The 25,645-nt window shown below is 43.3% G+C and overlaps 1 protein-coding gene across 4 annotated transcripts in view; it reads right to left on the bottom strand.

Annotated features, from left to right (window-relative positions):
• Positions 1–233: 233 nt before the first annotated feature.
• prickle2b (prickle homolog 2b) overlaps positions 234–25,645 on the bottom strand; it is a 92,201-nt gene continuing 66,789 nt past the window's right edge. For 3 of the 4 annotated variants that reach the window (XM_071494014.1, XM_071494015.1, XM_071494017.1), the window contains 7 exons: positions 13,955–14,138; positions 9,045–9,158; positions 7,183–7,320; positions 4,834–5,037; positions 4,021–4,207; positions 1,997–2,887; positions 234–1,833 (listed from right to left, as the gene is read on the bottom strand). In XM_071494014.1, coding sequence (XP_071350115.1) covers positions 881–1,833; positions 1,997–2,887; positions 4,021–4,207; positions 4,834–5,037; positions 7,183–7,320; positions 9,045–9,158; positions 13,955–14,138 — 2,671 coding nt within the window. In that variant the 3' untranslated portion in view covers positions 234–880. Of the gene's footprint in view, positions 1,834–1,996; positions 2,888–4,020; positions 4,208–4,833; positions 5,038–7,182; positions 7,321–9,044; positions 9,159–13,954; positions 14,139–20,310; positions 20,825–25,645 lie in introns of those variants that run through there. The other variant, XM_071494016.1, reaches the window with a different exon arrangement.

Genomic DNA, 25,645 nt, shown 5'->3' with positions numbered 1-25,645 from the left:
TTTTTCCAGGACAATGGAGCGCTGTGTGTTCGAATGTGACTGCGCCCATTAACGTCTAAGCATGCACTGTACATTAACATGCCAGTTGGGGGACTCTCCAATCAGCCTCTACACCACATTGTCATTCATTTATGCATTAAACAGATGGAGAATGTGACTGTTGCACACACTTGTGCACATCAGAAAGGTGTTGTCATTCTCTGGACAGAAACACCGACTGTCAATCAAAAAGGTTAACTGAAATACTCCTTTATTCCAAATGCAGGACGAGGTCAGCCAAATAAAACATGCATATGTTGTTTTTGTAATTTTCTATCTCTACATTATAGATATTTAATACATAAATGATTCTATCCATACAAAATATAAAAATATGTGAGGCCTCATTTACAACCATATTTACACAGACTTCCTTAACTTAAAGTGAAATTATTAATTCATTTATCTATGTACATACTATGAACTGAATACAATAGTACAGTATATCCTATATCTAAATCACATTGCATGAAAAAGCTAAACTGTACCAAACTGACTACCTTGCACACTTCTTTGCTGCATGGAAATGAAGTTATGATAAAAAAAAAATTGCACATCAGCTTTTGATAAACGTTGTGACTTGATAGAACTGCGTATGTAACTGTAACAGCCTTAATACTCAGGAGATATTCTGAAACATTAAAATGAACAAACATGCAAACACTGTTGCTTTTTCACTGTTTACCAACTGTAATTCATCACTGACTTTCAATTACAAAATATTCAACACTCAACAACACTGAATAAATGGACTGTGAGTTTGTTTTTTTCGTTCCAGATGGAGGATGTTAGTGTATACAAGGTGGAGAGAGAGTCATTTACTGTGCCAATCGTCAGGATGTTAGGAGATGATGCAGTTCTTGCTTTTTCTGCGTTTGTGGGTGTGTAACTGCCCACTGCGGTTGGGTCCTCCCATCCCCATGTTGTTGTACTTATGGACAAGCTCCTGGTTGCTGAGGTAGCGCAGCTGGATGGGTCTGGGGATCGGCTCACCCAGAAAGTAACCTTCATCCTCTGATTCGGAGGATGAAGAGCAGGTGGAGCACCAATCATCGTCGTCATAATCATCCCAGGAGTATTGGTTCAAGCCAGTGCGTCGGCTGGCCCCGGGGTTCTGCAGCGTCAGGTCTGAAGTGGTCCTGGGGCACTGCCTGAATGGTTGGGGGTGGTATCTTCCCACTCCTACTCCAAACTGTTCCCTGGTGCTCCTTGGTGGTGGGAAACGGTCATAATCCTCTCGGACACGCAACTGTGGTCTTTCTTGAGGTCTTGCCCTTCGCTCTGCAACCAAGTTGAGAGCGTTTTCTGAGCGAGAACGACGGGATCTCCGGGAGCGGTGGTGGTGGTGCCGGCGCCTCTGTGAAGTCTCCTCTGGGGCATCTATCCGGATACCTGCTCCCCTATTACCTCCTCCTCCACCAACACCACCACCCACCCTGCGCTCACTGATGGGTGGCAGGCGGGCAGCATTGGCGCTGCTCACCAAACTCACCCGGTCCTCCTCCTGGAAGGTGAAGCCAGGTGGCAAATGAGTCATGCCCATACCCCCACCCATGCCAGCAGGGTCACAGTACTGCACCTTGTACTGGGAGGGCCTGGGGGGATTTATTTCCATGTAGGGCTGACTGGCGGTGAGGCTGTGAATGGACTCCGAGCTACGAAACTGCACTGAGGAGTTGAGGGTGCCCATGTTGCTTTTCTCTGACACGTTCATTCCAGAGTCTTTGCTGAGGTCTGGCATGGAGAAACGAGAAAGGTGCTCCTGACGCTTTCCTCCTCCATCTGCTGAGTTTCCTGAAGGGAAACAGAGTTGCATTAAGTGTCAATTATGCTTTTTATTGATTGTCACTCCATTGTAGTTAGAGGGAACTTCTTAACATTCAACAACAGCATCCTAACGTGATACCAAACAGACAATAAGGCCACACAGAGGTCTAACAACTACTACCATACCCACCTGTGCCATTGGACAAGGCCAGGGACTCCATGGATCCTCTTGGGGTCTGCTCGAGAGGGGTCAGTTGCTCTGGGAAGTTAAGTGCATTGATGGGGTTCCTGCTTCTCGCCACCTGGGTTGGTGCTGGAGGCCCTGCATCTCTGTCCCTGTCCCTCTGAAAGCCATGCAAACTGATCGAGCGCTTGTCAGAGGAGAAGCCGTTGTGGTGCTGAGAGCAATGGGACATCTCAGTGAAGCTCTTTTGGGTCCTCAGCTTGGGTGGATAGTACTCCTCTGGAGCTTGTTGTGGGAACCATGTTTCATTCAGAGAGTGGCCCTTCATGGCCGAGATGGGGGGTCTCTTTAAACCTGCATTCTCCTTGATCCTATGATCCTGTTGTTGATTGTTCTGTCCAGAGCAGGCGGGGTTATAGGCAGTCCTGACATTGCACTGGCTAAGAAGCTGGAGGGGGGAGGGGTTGGCAGTTGGGTCTGAATGGGATTCATAATTATAACTGTCACCTGCTTGGTCCTGGTTCTGCCAGGCTGGTGGCTCACGTGTCAAACTAGGCGTTTGGCTGGAGAGACTCAGAAGATCCATTTGTAAAGACAGCGGGTCCACTTCACCTGAAAATCTCTCCGCCTGCACTCCACCCCCTCCTCCTCCACTCTTCCCCGTCTTGGAGCTCCGTCTGGACTCTCTGGTGGAGCGAGCACTTTGGAAAGCCGAATCAGAGGAGTCAGAGCCATTAGGTTCCTCCCCCAGACTGCAGGAGCGTGAGCAGAAGATTTGGCCCTGCTTGGGCAGGAAGGGTCGACCCAGCAGAGAGCGTTTACAGCGGGCGCAGCAGAAGCAGCCCTCGGTGGCGTGCCAGTGTTGCCCATCATACGTCATCTGGCCTTGGTCAATGCCTGCAGGAAGGAGAGACACCTCCTGAATTAACAAGTTTTAGGTAAAATGACTACTTATGTGACTATGATTATGAGACTTGTGTATAAATACACAGTTAAAATACAAAACACCATGTCTTCATCAAAGAGCTAGAAATTAAAAATCTAAATGTCTTTATTAAAAATGCTGTTTGATATGAAAATAGCAGCATATTACAACTTGCTCGTTGAGTGAGAAAATGGAGCTGGAGGCCGCAACACATGACTGCGCTTGGGGGCAAACTCATTATGGAACTTGTCCAGCATTATACTGTATGAACACACTGCATTTTGAGTATGTTTCAAGTTGTCTCAGAGGAGAAGAAAACCAGCTATTTGCTAATGGCTGCCATCTGGTTTGAGCATGCTTTCTGATGGTTTCAATTTATAATCAGTTGTGTTTTTTAGCCAAATACTTTTCTGTATCCTGTCTGATAAATAATTACAGAGCAAATTTGTCGAGAGGTATGTGCCAAAATCACACCTGGGCATCCTGTCATGGGAACACACACACACACACACAGTTCTTAACAGGAGGTGGCATGGGGCCAAGAGTTGCTAATATAAAGGTTTCCTGCTCAAAAATACCCCAGTTTCTTCTCTCAGTGGGTTTGCCTCTAACACAGCAGTGATTGTGTAATGTTAAAATTTGTATTTTACTGACATTTGGTGCATTTATCTATGACAAAAACAGATCCTGGAGGTGAAAAGCCACCTATGATATTTGCCCCAGGTTGTTTCACACTGCATGATACATACTGTAAATATCTCAGTGCTATGTAAGCTGATGTCTCTGTGGCCCACTGCTGTGTACCCTGCCTCAAATGCCTGGCAATGGATGACATCATTCAGTGATGAACTCCTAAAAGTCGTGTCACGTCCTTTCTGCTGTGGCTCACTTTCTCTTCTGTGTAACTTGCTATAAAGAAATGAGGTCACTCTAACATCCTCCTTGAAGAAAACTTGCAGTCCAATCACATTCCACTTATTTTTTCCATGCATCCATATGTTAAGCATATTATATTCTTTTTTGAAAGGGTTCCTTTGCATGACCTGCAGGTGATTAATGTGGTTCATGTCAACAGTGATAGATGCTGGGTGGTGGTGCAGCATACCAATATGTTCCCCACAGGAGTCACAGTACTCTGCGTAGAGGGACTCAAAGCAGGAGCAGCAGTATGGCCGTCCCTCCTTCATGATATAGCGCTGGCCCCCCAGCACAGTCTCACACTCGAAGCAGCAGAAGTGCTTCATGTGCCAGTGACGCCCTTCTGCCTCGGTGCACTCATCCGCAAAGATGATCTAAGAAAGAAGAAAGAAAGAGTATCGTTTATCACAGCTCCTTGGAGGTAAAACCTCAATTGGGTTAATACTGTGCGTTAAATGACAGGACAAAGGCTCGCTCGCCCTCCCTCCCCCTTCACACAGACCACTTTCTCCTCTGCAACTTAGTACTCTTAGATCATCCTCTTTGTCACCGACTTGTGTAGGAGGCTAATGTGTGTGGGGACTTGGTGAAATCTAGATGGTGCATTTACTTTTAATTACGCTGCTGTTGAATCACCCGGGTGCTTTTTAAAGTGCTAAAAGTGTCCTTGTCCCCATTACAGAGAGAGTGAGTCGGTGTTAATGGTTTCCAGATCAGGATACTGAGAGCTGACCCCATTAGGCTTGAAAACCTTGCATAAAACTGTGACAGGGTGTGTTGGGAAGCCTGGGAGCATCATATGACATCAGTATGGTGCATATGAAGGCGTGCATTATGTGCAGAATGTGTGGCTGAAAATATTTTATAAATAGCTCTACAGTCACTGTCCCGCATTACTGGCAGAGTATGTTAAAGTAGGTGAAATGTGTATCAGTTATCACATGATTGTCAATGTGCAGTGTGTGCGTGTGTGTGTGTGTGTATCTGATGTGATGTCTACCTCGTCGCAGGCGGTGCAGCGCGGCTTCAGCCTCTCGGCGTGGTGTCGACCACAGTAGATCTTCCCGTCCTGGTAGAAGTAGATGAGATCCACCAGGAGCTCATTGCACATGCTGCACACAAAGCAGGCGGGGTGCCAACACACCCCGTGACCTGCTCGCGATGCAAACACAGCAATATCGCCGCCGTTTATCTGGCCTCCACACTGAAAAGATACGGAGGAAGAAGAGAGGTTTTGAGAAACAGTTTGCTGGCACATACCTTCTATCAGTATTTGCCACAAACTCAGGCTGTTGCCGATACATAGCACCAATCCAACACGAGTCTGATATTGTAACATGAAGCTGTACATCACTTTTAACTTTTTAATAAGTGAAGATGTTCATTAACTCATATTCTCTAAGGCTCGTGCAGTTTCTAGAAAGTTTACCAATATGTGTTATTATTATTTTATCATGACGGTGACTAAGAAGCAAATCAATTAAGACATCCACTGATCAATAAAGACTTTTTCACATATAAAATCATTACAAAAGAAAATCATATTTGGTTGAATTTTCTGAATGTCAGAAACACAAATGATTTGCTTATCGTGATTTGAACCATTACGGCTGTAAGCATTAAGGTCTGCAAGAGTTATATCAGTAAATTATTTTAGGTCCACTGACATGTGCAAGGAGCCAGCAAAAGGTCAGGGACAAAAGACACAATGATTTAATAGAAAGGGAAGAAGGGTGGGATTGTTTAAAAATGTGTTACTTGGACCTACTAGTGAAGATAATACCTACAACTATCATCATCATTCCTTTATCTGTTGTGCTTTAAATCAATTGATCATTTTGTCTATAAAATGTAGGAACACAGTGAAAAAGGCCCATCACAATTTCCTAAAGCCCAAGGTCATGTCTCCAAATGGCTTGTTTTATCTGATCAACAGTCCGAATACCAAAGAGCTTCAGTTACTATCACATCATACAAAGAAAACTGTCCTCACTTAACTGAGAGGCTGAAACAAGAGAATCGTCTAATGACAAATCGATCACCTAAACTCTACAGGAGATCACCCCTGAAGATGAACCATTTTCAAAGAAAACCCCTTTCATGGGATCTTTAATCAGGTCAGTGGTGGTGCTGATACAGATGTAGTGCATCTTTATCTTTAACACAATTTTGCATGAGAACTGAACTAAACTGAAAGCACGAGGGTGTGTTTATATGTGTGGCTGAGGAGGGTAGGCACAGACAGGGAGAGGAAGTTAAGTGGCTGTTGGAGGACGTGGCAAAGGGGAGGAATAAAAATGGAGAGATATATGGGAGGATAAAAGGGAGAGCGAGATTGGCATGAAGGTGTAAAGGTAGAGAGGCCGGAACTATAAACAGGAGGGAGTGCTAAGGAGACAGAGGGGAAAGGTCAGGTAGGCAAAGTAGATTTAGAGGGGTGGGAAGACGGATGCAGAGGGAGAGTTACAATCAGGTTATCTAACTGGCACAAAGCCTATACTGCTGCAAGGAGGCCAAAGGGGGGTGGGGGAATTCAATCAATACACACTCTCCCAACAATCTGCTCCCTCACGTACACGTGTTTGTGTGTGTGTCTGCCGAGTGGATGAGAAACACAAGCTGTAAGGCAACTATCCACCCGGGGCACCGACACAACAGAGAGAAGCTCCACTTTGTTTGTGCACTTTGTAACAAATGGCTATCGGATGCTGAAGTGTGCTAGTTTGTTGTTGAAAGAACACTCTTCATTGCACTCTGTAGTCCCATAAGGCCCCTACAAGAGTACATGAAGACAACGCATTCAATATTTGATGGGACACTGGGTTCTACTGTGAAATATTTTCAGGAAGATTTGAGGCAGTTTTGACTGTTTCTTCTTCTCTGAGGTAACGCTTGAGGACAGACGAATACTGTGATTGTTTGAGTGTGACAGCTCGTATTCTAACGGGGGGAGGGGGGTGAGACACACTATATACAATACACACATGCGACATTTCAAGATTCTCCACGGAACAAGGCTTTTGAGGTGAGATTGACAAGGTCACTGCATTGTTATAAAAGCAGACAACTGTAGCGTCTCTGCCCTTTATGTGCCAAGATAAAGCACCACTCATACATCATCAGAAAGCCCTGAAATGCCAGCAGGCTGTTCAGTATGTCTCTCACTGGCCACATGACACACCTTTGCTCTTGTCACGCTTAATTCATTAATGTCACTGGATGAGGTGCAGAAATGGCATTTAGACGTGAAATGATGGCTTGCTCTCAGATCATCTTTGATCTTGTCATACATCTTCCTTTGCTAGGAAAGTGATGCAGGAATGTTGGTTTTGATATTTCTGTCAGTTACCTGCTCGCAAATTGCCCCGGTCATCGTCACGGGGAATGGGCGGACATTGCCGCGGCCCAGGTTCTCCCGTTTACGCTGGTTACTGAAGAGCTTCAGCTCTCGCTTCTCCTCATCATCCAGACTGTTACAGTAGCGGACCTGGACACACATACACACACACACAAATAATATAAACATACATTTGTTTGATCTGTAATGTGTAAATACAGACAATTGAAGGAGGATATTTTTTTTTTAACACTATTTCCCATAGTTAAACCTTGATATTTCAGCCAATATATATCCTTATTCACTGCAGACATATTGGCTTGTCATAGTAGGAAAAGCACATGTGTTACTAATGACATTAACAATGGCTCTGTTTTATTCAAGTGTGCCTGTAAGTCATTACAGTGTGACAGTGAATCAGCATGAACAATACCAGGACCCTGAAACTGGAGCATCTAGATGGAATTCAGTCATTACCAATTTCTATTATTACCTCCACCAAGGAGGTGCTGTTTTTGTCTGTGTCGGTTTGTTCGTTGGTTTGTCAGCAGGATGACGCAAAAGGAGCTGAACCAGTTCCCACCGAAAGGGACGGGACATGGGCCAGAGAAGAACCCATTAAATCTTAATTTCTTTATCGCTTTCCTTGACATAGCAAGAAAGGGCATTTTTCCAACATTTCCATCAGTTTCTCAGGTATGGATGGATCAAAATCCTACATATTTATGGTGTTGAGATCTATGACTTTGTACGCTATTGTGCATATCCAGATAATGTGATAATAATCTGCATCTGGTCCTTTCCCTTTTATTTTTAGATTAAAGCAATGTATGGCCCCAGCAGAGGTATGAGCTCTGCCGGGTGCCATTCTAGATTACATCTGTGTTTTTCATACTGTGACAAGTCATAATGTCTTCTATGAAAAACATATACAAAAGGCAGATTTTAGCATTTCTTCAAGTTATAGCACTTCCTATAATTCTTTGTGCTTTCCATGACAACTGGAAATCTGCTATTTCAGCTACATGTTTTCCCCATTGGGTTTACAAAGGAGGATGAACTTGCTGTAAGTGATTATATCTATTATATCTATATTTAATTATTTTCATCATTTTCCATTTCAAAAGACAGAGATCTTAAGCTATGTTTGCGGATCAGGAATAAGAAGTAGAAGAAGAGTCAGTCCTTAAATACAGCTCAGAAGTTACATACTGCATCACAGCCATCATCTCAGATTTGTTCACTGATTCTGATAGGACTGGTGTTGATAGCTATCAACCAATCAGAGTTTCATGATAAAGAATCCTCCGACACATCTGGCTAGTTTGCAAGATAAATTCATGCAAATTAGTGACAGAAAATGGTCACACGCATGGAAGTGACTGAGGCACCTGTAGGTAGGTTGTTGTAAGTTAACTTTACAGAAATGACAATCCTAAAAATGGTACATTTCTATGATGATAGCAACTCCTATGGAAACTTTGCTGGTGTCATCCACCACAAAACAAAACAACCCTCTCTCACAAACAGAAACTAGCTAACATGAACCTGATGTTAGACTGAGTAATGAATTAAAAAAATCTGATTGCCAGTGTTGTTATGGCACTTGTTTATGACAGTCACACTAATCAAGATTAACCGCAGTAATGATTTATTGATGCAAACTACTTGAAAAGGCAGCTACACACCACAAACACCTCACTATCTCATTCCCACCCATTAAAAAGACAGACTGCATTTTTCTTGTGTCTGTCTCCTCCCTTTGCCCCTCTTATCTCTGTATTGCCCTGAAGGAGGGGAAGAAGGGAGGGATAGATTTGCGGATAGATGGATGGATGGAGGTGGTGGGGGAGGGGGCCGGTTTGGACTCTCACCTCATTGTCGTGGGGCGGGAGCTGATGGAGCAGCTGTTTGATGCGGTATTTCTCTCCTGGGCTGTTCACATAGGGCACCTTGTCCTCAGGCAGGGAGCTGTAGTACTGATGAACCTGAGGAGGAGACACAGACACAGACACAATGAACAACAAAATACCTGCAACATGTGAACTAGATGTATAGATGAATAGACCAACAATACACAGTGATTATTTTCATTATTGATTAAACTCTTGATTGTACATTTCCTTCACTGATTTAGTGTTTTGTCTATGAAATGTCACAAAATAAGGAAAAAATGCCCATCAAGAGTACCCATAGTCAAGGATGTGTCCTCCATTTCCTATTTTGGCTGCACAACAGGCAAAGGCCTAAAGGGAATCAGCTTATAATCACACAAGACAGAAGATTTTCTCGCCTCTCCATCTCTGCACAATGTATGTATTAAATATATTACTGACCTGTCGAATGCACACACGCTCATGTGCACACGTGCACACACACACACACACACACACACACACACAAACAACACATATGCATGTAGCAGTGCTTGTGCAAGCGTATGTGTGCGACAGCAGGATTAATGCTAATCTGGTCATTTCAAATTACTTGGACATTCTTTACATTACAGCAGCAGACAATCAGTGTCATCTCAGTGTTATTTATTGCAGTCTTTTTTATTACACTGTAACAGGGGGCCGGGGTATAACAGAGGTCAGGCAGTCATATATGAATGTGAGTGGGAGGGGGGGGGGGCAAACCACGAAAGCCACAGGGTTTTAAAGGGAGATTTGAGGACAGAGGTCAAAGACAGAGAGAGGAGGAGGAGAGGTGTGGAGAGGAAATAACGACAGAATGAAAATGTCAGATGGTTGAAGAAAGACTGCAAGTAGAGGAATGAACAAGACAATCATCGACCAAATGAAAACCAAAAAAAAAAACCCCCAAAAAAAACAAAAAATGATGGAGCAGAATAAGGACATGAAGAGAGACAATATGATCGATACCTGCTGAGTGGGTCACAGCAATCTTAATGACCTGTCTGTCTACTGAATGGATCTACTGACTAGAAGCCATCAGCTTTGTCCTTGGCAATAACATGGAGTCTGTCACACACAAACAGATTAACTTCAATAATGAACCCAAGCATCAGTGCGTAAAGACCAAAATTAAAACTGTATTGCTTTCAAAAACTCTTCTATCTTAAATGAATTGCCCTAAAGCGTCACATTCTGTATCAAGGGCAAATAGTATGACGTAGACTTATAGAAGCATGTTTGTTATTGGGATGAATTTATAGCAGGAGTTGTTGTAAGCGTAACCCAATTCCCCCTGCTCTGCTTTTGTTGGCTTCCCCTGGTGTTGCTGAGAGCTGCGGCATCTGTGTCCAGCAGCATGGCTCAAGCTGCTGGAGGGTTTGGGGGTGTCTGAGGATAGTCCATGAAAGACTGACTGTGGTCAAGCACTGATCAATCACACAACACCTATACGCAACGAAAAACACACACACACACACACACGCACCCTACCAGATGCATACATACACATGCACACACACGCCGCTAATGATAAATTACAAAACATGCTTCCAACAGCAACAGGGTTACAATCTGGAGGTGAAAGGCACACTGCCCCGAGGAAAAGATCTTAAGACAGATATTCACACACACCCGCATATATGCACATAATGGACACACAGTTGCAGCGAGAGCCAGGAGGAGCAGCTTGTGATAATAACTGTAATCGAAAGCAGACGAAACTAAAGACAGGGCAGAATTTGGAACTGTACTGAAAGGAGTGTTTTTGAAAGTTAAAGCGAATCGTACGTTGCAGCTGAGTGACACGAGCGATCGCTTCACACAGCTGGTTTCGATTGCTGTTAATGGCCAGACGGCCAGAGGAAAAGACACCACCAGGCACCAGGCCTGACATTCTCTCAACAAGCCACTTTACAGTGGTTAGTGGACATAGATATTATATTGTTGAGAAAACACTGGTAGTAACAGCCAAGCATGGTGGGAAAGATGGTGTTTTTATAGCAGAGAGAGCGGATTTAATGGCTGTGTTTTCATTCTTTGTCCTTTTCTTCTCACGTCTTTGCTGAGATGGGTGAGCACCCGCAGCTTAGCACTGTTGTGGGAGCAAATTGGTTGCGTTCGAAAGTTGAAAAGGTCTGAGATGGGTTAATCGAGCATGAAATATAAGCTATACTGAATGTATTAAGATGCAGGTGCCACTTAAACGAGAGTCTATGGTTAAGCTAGCACCTGTGAGGTTATATCTAGGAACGGCTATGTGCTAACATTAGCATGCTAACATTCTCACAATTAAAATGATAATATGCCAATGTTTAGTGAGTATAGTGGGTATTCACTAATCAAAAGATCGATGGTTTGATCCCTAGCTCTTCCGGTCTGCTAGTTGGGAAAGACACTGAGCCCCAAATTGCCTCTGATGGCTGTTCGATCAGTGTATGAGTGTATGAGTGTGAATGGTAGAAGAGCTCTATGTGATGTAAGTGCTGTATGACTGTGCGTGTGAATGGGTGTGGATGTGGCTTACACTGTACAGCCCTTTGGATGGTTGATAAGACTAGAAAAGCACTATATAAGCAGTCCATTTACCAAGCAGTCCAATTCAAATAATTACCATTGTCACCATCTTAAGTTTGGCAAGTTAGCATGGTAACATTTGCTAATTAACATTAAACCACCTCATGGTAGTGCGATAGTGATGGGCTCAGCAACACTGGTCTTGATCCTCTGGGGACCACGAATGTCTGTACAAACTTAGTTTGTTATATGTGTCTCCTCGTTTAGTTGTGAGTAAAACCCTCAAGGTACGTCACAATCTCTATTTTAGCTTCATCTTTATCTCTCATTTGCAGCTGCTGCCTGTAATCAGGTCAGGTCAGGGGCTGACAGTTTTCAGAATAGAGGGGGTCTGATTGTCCTTAGGTCCATTTTCAAACAGGTCAAACAAGCCTCATGTCCTTTTCAAACTGATCCTTTGTTGTCTAAAAGTTGATTTATCCACATCCAAGCTGAGGGTGCATTTCTGAAACCAGAATTTGCATGAATAACCGTGAACTGCATTTCTATTCAAATATACCACATGTGAGCAGTTTGAAAAAGCATACTTCATGTTCAACTGCAAATTAAAATCAGATCCTGGTGGATGTTGAACAGAGTCTTCCTATTAGACTGAAGCTATTGCTGCGTGATGGTAAAAAAAAAAAAAAAAAAAAAAAAAAGGGCCACTGCTGAGTAACATTCTTGGCCTTAACAAGCTGTAACTTGGCAACATGCAAGAATTTTATTTGAGAAGGATGGAGAGAAAATATTGGCATGCCCTCCCTCACACTGCAGCTCAATAACATCTCCAACACACCCAGTAATGGCTTCATGTTTGGGGATAAAAGATTCATGTTCTGCATTTCAGCAACAGAAATACAAACAGACACAGGAGAGTTGATCAGTCCCACCTAAGTGCTGAGTTTCCCCTCATAATTGTCAGATATCTGACTGAATACCACAGTCCTGCTCTGAAATCTCTCGTTACTCAGTGGTGACTTTACACCACTGCAGGCTGAATAGCAGACTTACACACAGCACCGGCTCCCTATGGTGAAACCCAAACCCTCTGTTAAGATCCTGGAGATTAGCTTTGTGTTTACCATCCCTCTCTATTCTCGCTCTGTTTTTACCTTGTGTGGAGGAAATCAGGGTGTTGAAAAGCTGCACATCAGGCGCACTTCTGCTCCTCAGTGATTTCACAGCTTGAATGACTTGCACATCATGTTGGGAAAATAGAAATTGCTAAAGCCATGGACACATTTATTGTAGGTTGATATAAATGCTCTTAAATGCCACAGTTTTTCCACCAGGGCTGATTGTTTCTGTCCATGTTTTTTTTTTTTTTTCAAGTTTGTTTAGCGTTATACTGCTGCAGTACAGCCATGCCCAGTTCTCATTATGGCCTGACTGTTGCTGAGGTCATATTGCCCCTAGACGAGAACCTAATTGACTTCGGGGTTAGATGTGTGACCCTGGAGGGGGATGAAAAATAGCTGTGCTCAGTCCTCCGAGGTGAAAACAGGGGGCTGTGCCAACATTGTGTATTGATCAGTTCATTGCTCTCAGCTCATCAACAGAATGAAACCAGCTTCCATAAACGCTTCTATTGTCCCATAAAACTGAAAACCCTCCCACACGTGCACACCCACGGTTCAACAGAGTGTTGTAAAAGAGGCTTTTCATCAACAAGCATGGGAACATTTAACGTGTGCTTAGCTGAGACTTCGTGAGGGTGATGAAACCTACTGTAAACATGTTTGGAGGCAGAAAGACTTGGAGATTAATTTCACTCCTGGAGCCACATAATCCTTGTTACCCATTAGCCTGCAGACAGCGGAGTCAGCATGACTCGTGAGCTATCATATAGTTACAACATATAGGCATGAGGTGTAACACTATACACAGTGTAGTGCTTGGAATTTTTATTAGGTTTTCACCATACTGTACTGTAATGTATGTAAATGCATTAACTTTTCTAACTGAAACGTGTCTATGCATATGGCTTTTCAATCACACTGTCATGATCTTCTCTTACACCAATCTCTTCGAAGACATTTTCTTTGGTGTGTAAATTTGAAATCTCAGATCATAGTGTGCATGGTGAAATCAGAGCTGCTAGGAAACTTTTGGCACTTATAAACTACATATTTAGAGTGGATAAGGTCCATGGATCGGGACGAGTGGAGTCTACAATCAGGTTTGATTGACAACAGACGACATATCTGCACAGGAAAACTGCACAGTTTCATAGCTAGACCTCAGTGGTCTAAGTGCTTCTTGGCGTGAATGTCATTCGGCCCAGATTACAGTAAGTGAAGACATGTTAATACCTGTTCAGGTTTGAGTCCTGGTGGTACCCAGGCGTATTCCTCCAGGGCACAGCCAGAGTCGTCATCTGAGGTAGAGTTCCTCTGGAAGTCGTACATCAGCTTGGTGACCGTCTTCTCCATCTCTACAGGCATGGCTGGCACTGCATGCTCCTCACGACGACACTTACAGTGCACACAAATCTTCCTACCACAGAAAAAATAGAGAATAACAGCATCTGTCAGGCCATTGTTGTGTGTAAACTATACTTTTGTTCAACAGGGACAAATTTATGAAAGATTTTATTGAATTAGAGCATGAGATTAGATATAAAAGTGTTTACTATTTAATTGCCTGATTTATGCTGCTGAGAAGTGTGATTTGTGGTTTGAAAATAACGCTTGCACATTTTAACTCACAATATCTCAGAATACACAACCATTAGGTTGAAAACAAAGCCTCAGTTCAATAAATCACTGTGTAAATAGAAATGCATCTGGGGCGATAGAGTTTCAAAAGAAACAAGACGTCATACTTTAGAGGGTGTTTGGGCCATTACTCACAGAAAATAAAAATAACCCAAATGGCTTTTTTTCCCCAAAAGGTAACCTCAAGAGAAGCTTTGAAAAAAGGAAAAGCTGTCATCCAACCTACTTTGTTTTAGGCATAGTGACCCCCACCTTTAAAATTCTGTAAAACCCCTGGACTTCTGTTCAAAAGAGCATTAGGCCTGTGCAAGTTTGCAGACCCTCTACCCATAAAGCATGTGAACTCCACACAGTTTAAAGGTCAAGGCTTCCTGCTGCAGCTCTCACAGTAAAATACGGGTGCCACAATTACAATGCCCCCACAATCCTATGGGGTATCAAGTATGAAGATATAATCACAAACAGGCTGTGGAAATTAGCAGAATAGAGCCAATGACAGTGATGGAAAGCAGTACTGTACAAACACAACACACACTTCCACATGAATAAGGTTAGTGAGAAACACTAACAGATGCTCAGCCAGGACAGTGCTCTGCTCTCATTAGTCAAGCGAACCCACCCAGCTATAAAATGGAAAGTATCCATGTGTGAGTTTCCACAGAAAAGAAGGCTGAAGACACTCCTCCCTGCTCTTTCATCTCCAGTAGTGTCCAGAGAATAATAAAGATAGTTGTTTTATTTCATAGACTCAAACTTGTGTTGTTGAGTGTTGTTTTGCAAAATATTGTGATTAACAGACAAGGATTACTCCTCAGAGAATGACACAGAACTTGTGCGACGTCTCACAAAAACAGCAGAACAGGATGTGGGTTCAATACCTGAGTGCATTACTTAAAATGAAAATCACCAGGTCTGTACTTGGATCCAAAGGGGGGAGACACTGCATACAAACAGATTCCCGTGTCCTTGACAAGTCTAAGCCCCTGCATGGAGAAGAAAGTCTGGGTGGCCAGAAGGTTGCATCCCACTAACCGTTGCTGCCCCTCAGGCGGCCAAACCAGGGAGACAATCCCATTACCTTCCCAGGCGGACGCCTGCTTGTCTGACAGACAGCCCTACGGAGAAGCTTAGGGACACTCAGGACAATGTTTGACAGACTGACAACCTGGTTGGCCATGGATCTGTTAGTGTTAAGTGCTTGGACCGCAGACAGCACTGTGTGGAGAGCTGGCCAAGGCTCACATTGTCTCTTGTTCAGAGGAGCATTTCTTGTCCAAGGGTTGAGTCCCGGTTAACAAAGCACTTCAGTCTATTTGGCTTAGTACTGATGGATTTTGATGACAGAACAGACATTGGAAATACTTGGTAGCCCCTTTCTAGCTGTCTAAGTAAAACATCCCACTGACATGCCACAACTGGTTATATGACATGCAATCCTTAAAAAGAAAATATACAGATCTATAGGTCTTAAATTTGAACAAATTCTTCACCACCACCTGAGAATCCTTACCATTCTCCAAGACACTAACAACCTCTTACTGTCTGACACGGCTACCCTGAGCAGGAAAGGCAGACCTCTACAAACTCTGCTGTCATTGTGGAAGGGCGAGGCACAGACTTACTCCACGAACTGACTCCATAAATATTAACAAAATGCACAAAGTGGCCGGGTATTTCTAGCATGAATACTGATGGGTATCATAAATGGAGTGGCGATGCAGCACAGGCACACGAAAACATCAAGTAGCTGTCAAGCAGGCTGACTGGTAGAGGGGTGTTTGGAAAATTCCTGTCCCCGCGGCTTGATGCTATAGCCAGGGGCGACACAGCTTGTGTCATTACAGCCCAGCATTCGCAATCATTACTGATTTAAGGCTGATTAGCTGGATGACACGTGTGCATGCATCTATGACAACAAACACTCAGGGATGATGACAGATAATGAGTGACAAAGGCACCTAATGTGAAGGCAAGAGGCACAAATGGACACCTCCCCATTTTTTCTTGACTTGGTGGCAGCTGATTAGCAGTTATTTTTACCCTGGGCTGGGGAGGGACACTTGGAGATAAGGAGTATACAAATAGCCAGAAGGAGCAGAGTGGACCTGAAGGAAAGCATTTCACACCGCATTCCTTCTGAGAGGACACATCCCAACATCGTAACACCACACTTTGTTTGTTATAGTCCCTGTGGAGTCAAACTTGGAGGCAGAAAAAGCTTGTGACCTTTTCACCAATGCACCTTTCTGACCCACTTTCTTGGACCAGATGTGTGATGATGACCTTCATCATGTGATTCACCTCACAAACATCCTGATCTCTCCACATCAGCGCCGGCAGAAATACTGTAAGCCTACAGGGGCCTGTTGCTCCTTCTCCCCCCTTCTCTCCTCATGATTTACAACACCGTTCATGCACATGTCTGGGATTTCCCCTCCTCTGAAACATAATCCCCGAGCTTCCCCTTGTAATCTACATGATTTCAATTAGGAGAGATTTGGGGACTTTGGTAATACAAGTCAAGTACATCACTGACGCCTCATAAATGACTCGGAGGTAAAAGAGAGGGAAGTTAAAAGGCTTGTTCTTATTCAAACGTGGCTGGCACTTCATCCCCTGGGAGATGTAAATGCTGAAGAATCATTGGCCTGTTTGAGGTTGAGGTTTTTTCAAGACCTGGGGGGTATGTTGTTAGTTAGTGATCCCTGTGACCATGATGTCAGTGGACAATGATTCACCATGTCGGGTTAATTATCATCACCCTGGTCTTCCAGATTATCTTTGTAACCCAGGTAACGGGTGTTTTTAATGCGTAACTAGGATGTTATAAGCCCCTCTGACAGTTGCATAGACTTGGTTCAATCACTTTAGATCAACGCTGCAGCACCTCCAGTCTGCATGGTCTCAAATTTGGAAAAATAAGCTGCATTAAAGCTTGAAGAGGAGCTATACCATTTTATTAGTAAAAGTGCTTTAAAACAAAGCAAAAGTTGACTCATCTTTGCAAGACAAAAAATAGAGCTAGAGCTACCCCCAACTCTTGGGCTATGATTAGGAGACTCTATTCAACCTAAGTCTGAGAAAGCCATCTGATTCAGCTGTAGGGTTTGAAGCAGAAGCCTCGTTCCACTTTCATTCCTGAGCAGCTCCCAAAACCACTGCAGCCTTTCCACCGCATCACTCTAGATGGTCAGATTAAAATCCCATCTTTTTAAATGGCAGCTCTGCACAAAAGCTGAGGTTGCATGTCGAGAGAGGAGAGCACAGACGAGAGAACAGCTGGGTGCACACTACAGCCAAGTCCTGTCTTCTTTTTTCCTGCTTCTGCTTTTGTTTTCTCTGGAAGAAGTGTGTGTGTGTGTGGGGGGGGGGGGGGGGGGGGGGGCGCAACACAGACTCTTTCTATTTAACGGCCTTTTGTTTGGTGAATACAACATTTCCGTTTAGTGTTTTGAGGCTGTTGTTGGAATTTTAGAGTGCTTTGACAAAACAGCGCTGCTTTCACAAATTATTAATACACGATTATACACAGTCTTTAATACTTACAGTGGGCTGCACGTTGACTTCACAGCCATTAGGAGTTAATCACGGTTAAACATGACTGGAGGTGTTCCTGACAAGAATCAGGTTCGACAAAGACGTTCTCCATTAGTGGCCAATTAGTAAGAACCAGATGCAACGTGTTCCCGAGGACAGATTAGGCCTGCATCCACCTGTCATAACAAATTATTGAGAGCCAAAGTCCTGCCCTCTTTTCAACTAGTCTCTGGTCCACTACACGCAATCTTCTACCATCAGTGACAGAAACATATATGCACCTTGGCATTTTACCTTACAACAAAATTCAACAACTCTTTGCTTATCGTTCAACAATGATTGCTCCAACAAGTTTTTGAAGTGGCACCCAACTAATTTCACACATAAAGTTCACTTTGCTTGTCACAAGGATTGCTACTCAGTCTATGAAAACAGTTGTGTGATGTCTTTTATGGCTCGGGGTGGAGCTTTTCAAAGCCTGTAAAAAAAAATAATCCTGATGATGTCATTAGGGGATGTAATGATAGATGCTAATCAACTGCATTATGGGGAAATTAGGCTTCAGTGTTTCTTGAGTGCAACCAACACGAGGGACTAAAGGTCAGGTACAGTACAAAATCGCTGGAATGCCCCTTTAATAGTGCACCTTAAGTCCATTGAAGATGTAGCTGTTAAATGCTATTTTTAAATGCTGTTTTAGTTTGGTTAAAAACGGCTTTGTTGTCCAGTATAGTAGAGAAGTAATTTAACTTAGCAAATGCACTAAAACCTTGTTAAATGCCAATATTAAAGAAAGAGAAATCTATATAAAAAAAAGTTGCAATGCCAAATTAATTGAGAGACAAAAGCTCACTGAACAGAAGCTATCCAAGAAAATTTCAACTATATAATCTGTACAACTTATATTAACAGGTGATTGCAGATACATAACACAATTTTGTACTCATGAGCACAAAAACAACATGGCTAAACAGTCGCAGTACGTTTTAAACTGTAATTGAAAAAGTTGTGAGTATCATAACTTCCCCCTTTCTCTCCCCTCTCTCCGAGGAATTGTACAGGACAGCAAAAGGGAGAGCGAGATATTTATGTAACATCAGACTGGGACTCTTTTCAGCTACAGCTCCACTGTACTTGAGACTGGATCAAATTACTTATTTATCCAGTGTTGACTTGTTCACTAAAGTGAGACTGCTCTGGAGGGGAACTGGGGGAGTCGTGGAGGGACGGGGTTCCAAACCTCAGTGCAGACCATGGGACCATGTTCAGACACAACCTGTCATCTAATTTGATAACCAAGAACATTTAGTGATTGGATTTTAGTCTCTTGGTGTATGATACTTTTTAGGAGGAAACATCTGCCATCTGTCTTTCTAGGAATTTTGCAGAAATAATATGTTGACTTTTCTTTGAAAGTGTCAGTGGGAAAATGTAGAAACCAATAAGGTACTGAAACTTTTCCAGAGGCAGTTGTGGATGTCAGAAACAATGTTGGTTTGGCATTTTGGCTCCTGTCAGCTCAGCTAATGTTTGGGCTGCTCTCAAACCTGAGGAGACCAGTGATACTGCAGCCAGCTGCTGGAGCCACATTAACCCCCTCCCACCACATTCATGTGCTAATCAGTTACCCTTTACACTGCCAAAATGCAGCCATCTTAACGGGTCAATTGGCCTGTATAGAGTCTTGTAATGTCCTTAAAACAACTGCCATGTAGATGCGATTATGTTGTTGTCTTGTTTCCAAAGCAGTTTGCAGTAAGATACAGGAAATAATTAGAGCCTTTAATTAACTGAGATAGCTCAGATAATTACAACATAACAGAACATGACTAGAGACACGTCCTGAAACAAACTGATCCGGAGGAAAAAAATAAACATTTGAAATATTTTACAGAGGCCTTGTCCTGTCTGTTTATTTACAAAGCAATCTACAATCCATATGGCACAGCTGCGGCTGCACAACAAAGACTTTCTGGCTGGAAAGCGCACAGTAGCCTGACCATTGCGCTACAGGGGGTGGGGTGGGGGATAGAAACCAGTGAGAACACGTCCGTGGAGGGAGAGTCACAGTGCAAGTCCGATCCGTCGCTATTATCCATCAGAATAGCATCTAGGTGAGGAAAGTGTCGATTCAAGCCTACTGCAAAAATCCCCGAAGAAGGCGAAACTTTCCTTAAAAAGGTCGGTGACTTCAAACTGGGCCGGTGGCTATAAAATTTAGTTCTGAGATCACTTCACTTTCTCTTTGAAACGTGTGCGTAAAGAAGTCAGAAACGAAAACGATTTCATAAGTGGATACATCTGTGACACATTCCCGTTCCCATTACGCATGTAAAGCCCCAACACAGGTCGTCCGTCGCGCTATGCAAACAGCTCCAGAACAAAATAAACACGATCAATAATCTGCTGCTTACCTTCTTACAAGCAGCGGCTGGGGGCTGAAACCATAGCCCCGACCTCGGTGCTTGTTGTGGCGGAGCAAGTTTTAAAATACGTCTTCCTCATCGCAGAATATGTCGCACAACTCCAGCGCCACAGCTTTGCCACGAAAACACCCCGCTCTCACCCTGGCTCCGCTTCTCTTTATCTCCCCCGTTTAAAAGCCCTTTGTCAGCCCCCTGTTCCCCGCTAACGCACTCGGGAGTTCTGCAATCGAGGAGCGAGCCTAAGAGGAGCCAACTTAAAGTGCGTAAAAGCAGATCCCCATTTGCAGTAAGTCACAGATCCAAGCAGGGGCACGGGTTCCACCGAAATATTTTCAATCCCAGCGAACAAGACGAAGAGCTCCTGTGGTGGTTACGTTAAACGCTGCAGCCGAGTCTACGTGAAGATCCGTGCGGACTATCGGTGCGTAAAAGCACGGAGAGCTGGAGATGCGCCGCTCGCTGCTGACCGACCCACTGACTAACAGCTTTAATCCTCAACCGGTGTCAAGCGAGCGTGAATAACACAGCCATTTCCGGTTTGGACTTTCAACATAAAAGCACCACGGTCAAATATTTCGAGATAAAGTATTTTATTTAATTATTTAATCTAGAAACACATTATATTATTTTCTACCTCATAAACCTACATATGTGGGCTATTTATGTTTTATATGTTCAATCACAAAATAATCGTTTCTTTCGACAAACTACAAAAACGGTTTTAGAGGAAAATAGCTCAACAACATTCAACCTGCGGTGGAAGAGCATGAGATGTGTTCAAAGCCCTTGAATAAACTTAAAAGGAAGAAGAGAAAGATTTTATTAATTTATTTTACTGTATCTGAGGCCAATTATGAACTGAAATGAAAACCATGGCTACATTCTTTGCACGTCTTTGGGCTACATCAACATGCAAACATAGTGTGATCATTAAAAAAAGTGTGCAATTATCTGAAAACATCAATTTAACTAATATTATGGTCTATTTAGTAAATTGATTTCAACTGGCATATGATAACAGGACTATTACTGATTGTTAAAGAACCATAACTGTGATTTTGCATGTTTGAGTACACTCACAACAAATCACCTATATATAATTTGTTGTTTACAAATCATTAAGTTTTGTTTTGGATTTTGAATGTATTTTTCTGAGGGGAGACTTTGGCCTCTTTCACCTCTATACAGTGAAAAGCTTTTGTTTGAAGGAACAGTCATTGACTTCCTGTCTCCTGGCCTTCTCTGGTTGGCTTGACACACACACACACACACACACACACACACACACACACACACACACACACACACACACACACACACACACACACACACACACACACAGGCATGCTAATGTCCTGGTATGATGTCAGCAAGTCAGCGTCCCAACATTGGTGTAATTAGCAGCGTGAATGACTGGTGCTCTGGTGGGATTTGCATGTGAATTAAACCACTTCCCAGAATCAACCGGCCATTGGAAAGAGGAGTGTGAGGGGGGGAACAGGGAGAGAGGAGCTGCAGGGTGCTGACCTGCATGGGGAAATGGGGAGGTGAGCCCCTGTAAACAAAACAGTGCTGTTTAACATAAGAAGCAGACATTATTGGAGAAAGGAGAAAAGGCTTACAGACCAATGAATATCCACTGAATCAAAAACAAATGTGTAGCCAAATTAGCAGGATCTTAAAACTCCAGTGGCCTATTCTCCCCAGTTCACTTATGCCAAAGATCCAGTGACAGAAAACAAAGTAGATTATAATCATTTACAACCATATGTGTTTATTATTTCATATTATTTATGATGTTACAACAAACAGAAAATGCTTTTGTCTCTCCTCTAGTTTGAGCCATGGGAAGCATTTTGTCACTTCTGATTTGACAAGTGTTATACAAAGGCTGCTGACCAAAATACACCCAACCACAAGGAAATTAAAGCAGGGAACTGATTGATTAGCAGCAATATAAACAGCACAGTTGTTGGCCAACAGATTGCCACCATCTCAGCTATTTTGGTTCCGTCTTAATCTCTCAAACACTAGCTTGGCTATGAACTCCATAATGCCATCTCTCCTTCCTCGATCATCCCTCAGTGAGTGGTAGGAGTGTTTAACATCATCCCACTGCTGCCTCTCATTTGCTTATTTGTCTAATGCCAAAATGTGTCACGAAAAAGGAAAAACACACAAAAGTTTGCTGGCAATCAAAGCAGAACAGATTTATGGAAGATTACAAAAGGCAACTGTGAGGATGGACAGCACAGAAGTGAGTTAGTGAGTAATTAAATCAAGATTTGTGTATATTTTACCCAAAGTACCCCGCTGCTGCCTGTTAGCTAAACATAAGTTGAAAAAAAAAAAAAAAAAATGTGGAAAGGAAAATTTTAAAAATGCCTCCTTTGAAATTAACGTCTGCGCAATAAATAATTTTTTGCCACTGCTGCTGAAAACAGCCAGCAAGTCTGAACGACCTCAACAGGTTTTAAAGGGCTGGGCTTCATTTCTGTTTCCTCCTTTCAGGAACTGTACCTCTGGCTTCCCAGGAGTCAGACTAAAGCTCTGCTTTTCTTTTTAGTGAAAGCTGTCTTTCAGCCTGGATTCTCCTCTCACACGTGGCGACTCTCGCTACATCTTAGTCTCATACATAAGAGCATATAATCGCATCCCCTTTACAAGCACAAGAATATCAGTTTCAGCTTAGGCTGTACTTATGGCCTTTACACTAAATTTTACAGGGAGCCCTAAGTGACAGTGTCCTGTGCTTGAAGCAACCACAGTGTGGGTCCGCTGGTTTGGGGCCAGCCATCCCCTCCAATAAGTCATTCCCTTTTCCCCAATAAACTGTTCTTCGACCTGCAGTGAACTGCTTTAAATGCCATTAGAGGACTGAATGAAAGCATAGAGGCCAGCTTGGGGGACATACCACAGATAGCACTGCCTTCATGGACTCCTGGCATGCAGAGAGAGCATCTACTTGGTAATTTTAGACAGTGAGCCAAACAGGTTTACTCCCTTCCTAACCATGCATAAGCATATTGAGGCCTTTGTCACTATCAAAGCACAGGATGAGCGATATTGTAAATACATGTTCCCCTGGGGCCGGGAGCCTATCTGAAATATGCAAGAAAGGATCTTATCCTACAAGAACATTTTTCATGTCTTACTAGGGAAGGAACTAATTTATATACTGTCTGATATGGCCAGAAAAAACACTCCTGATAAATCAATGCCTTTATCTCGATTTGAAATGTAGCCAACACTCCAACATGGCCTCCCCATCTTTATTTCTCATCTGCTTTTTTAGGAACACCAGTCTCCTCTCCTTTCATGTGGCAAATGCTGATGGCTATCACTCTAGAGTCAACACACGAGGCAGCTGGGACTCACCCCAACAGCTGATAGCCAAGACATGTTGGGAGGGAGCGAGAGAACTAACTTCCTCTCCCATATAGCTTTTCTTCCCAGTGCCACAGAAGGTTTACCCCAACTTTCCTGAGTGTTTACCCTGCCCAAAGTCTGATCTGCCACCTGGCTACTGAAATGCATTGTTGCCCCTTGAACCAAGGTGCCAGTATGCCTTAGAGAAAAGTGCTCAAAGCTGGATATATGCTTGGCATGAGCAGAGGTTCTGCTGTGGATATTTGAGGTGTAGGTTTTCATATATAGATCAGGTTGAGTTGATAAAACCATCCTAAATACCAAAAGACATGAATCACTTATGATCAGGACATATCATGTGTTAATTTTAATTCCACTCTGTTTACATTCTTTTATTCACTTTGTGATATACAGTGATGGTATGCAGCGCATGTACCGGAGTTACATCATGTAGCATCGTTCACATTGCAATAAAGAGACTCCTGCTGTGAAACTTATGTGTTTGCATCCATTCCCTGTGAGAGAGCAGCCATTGTGGGAAGCAAAGGTTTGCAGTGGAAACTGCTTTGCTGGATGTGTGTTCCTGAAAAGGAGAAGACTGCAGAGACTTTCTTCAACTTCCTTGTTGTTGCCTTCACTATGAACAATCTCCACCATATCCCCTTAACATGCTATTAATATGCATTAACAGCATCTGAAACCTGTCCCCTTCACACCTTTCCGGCACTGGAATTGTGGCGGCTGTGTTCGACAGTTTCTTGTTTTAAAAAACACACACTTTATGGAGCTTGGAAAGAGAGCAGGATTGAAACTATTTCTGCCACCATGTGTATAACAGAGTGCAACAGTATGAAAGTCTATGAGGAGAGACTAAGAGAAGTGTGTGCAGTTATCCCCGTTTGAATGATTAATTGCATCTCAGCCCGTCTCTATTACTGCAGGGCATTTCACTCTGCCTTTGAAAGTGGCCAGTCAGAACTAGTTATTATCATAGTTATATTATATCATAGTTATTATCATAGTTATTATAGTTATTAACACTACTGCCTTTAGATATGGTCTAGTGACACTTTGTTTGACCCAGTTGGTCTGAAGCACAACTCAGCCTAAAAGAAAACCTGGAGCAGAACTTAGTAATTTTTGTATTGCTGGATTTTGTGCCAGGACACAGACCATCAAATCAAGTTATCAGGGTGTTGAACTCAGAACACTGAAAGTTGTCAACAACCTCAGACAATACTTTCAAGTTTGGAGTCCTTTCTACCTCGACTGTTTTTTGCTTACCTGCTGTTGGATAACTTTCTTTACGCTGCATTAGAGGTGAAATGATTCATGTGAACACCTGCATCCAGTTAAAAAGGAGAGGGCTGCCAGTTAGTATAAAGGTTCAGTGGTTTTCCTAACCCAGCACTGGTCACTGTGTTGATGGAGACGCCTGACATTCAGTGAGAGCATGGCAGTCTGAAAGCACACTGACCTCCCTTCTACTATGACCCGTCAGTACTTTGGCCCAGCTACTCTGCCCAGAAAGCAGATTTAGTGAGACATGAGACTGGGGGCTCACTATGGGTCCTCCGCCCAAGCACCCCTCTGTACCCATGTTCCCAGCAGATAAGTGGCCATTATTCATCCCGTGTTGAACATTAACTGGATTAATTCTGCACGGGTTGAGGGGTGAAATTGTATTTGTCCAAAGGGAGGGAAATGGCATCGAAATGAGGAGAGTAGCCAGCTTGGCTGAAATTCTAATTAGCTCGGGGGTTCGTTAGCACGCAAACTCTACTCTTGCTGATACACAGGCCTGGGTAAGCCATTAAGAAGAAAGAAAGAGTATGGACACAGACTTTTCACACATAAAGGCCCAGGGCAAGGAGGTGACCTTGTGGAGTGACTTCTCAAGGGGACTGGAGCTATTTTTTGCCCCTCCTGGCCCACTTACACAAGGGCTCTTCAG

Source organism: Trachinotus anak, unplaced genomic scaffold (assembly GCF_046630095.1).
Source record: "Trachinotus anak isolate AG129_WGS33_773 ecotype Australia unplaced genomic scaffold, CSIRO_AGI_Tana_v1 ptg000013l, whole genome shotgun sequence".
NCBI classification, from domain to species: Eukaryota; Metazoa; Chordata; class Actinopteri; order Carangiformes; family Carangidae; genus Trachinotus; species Trachinotus anak.
The sequence above is the reverse complement of the archived record's forward strand: the minus strand, read 5'-3'. Positions and strand labels throughout refer to the sequence as shown.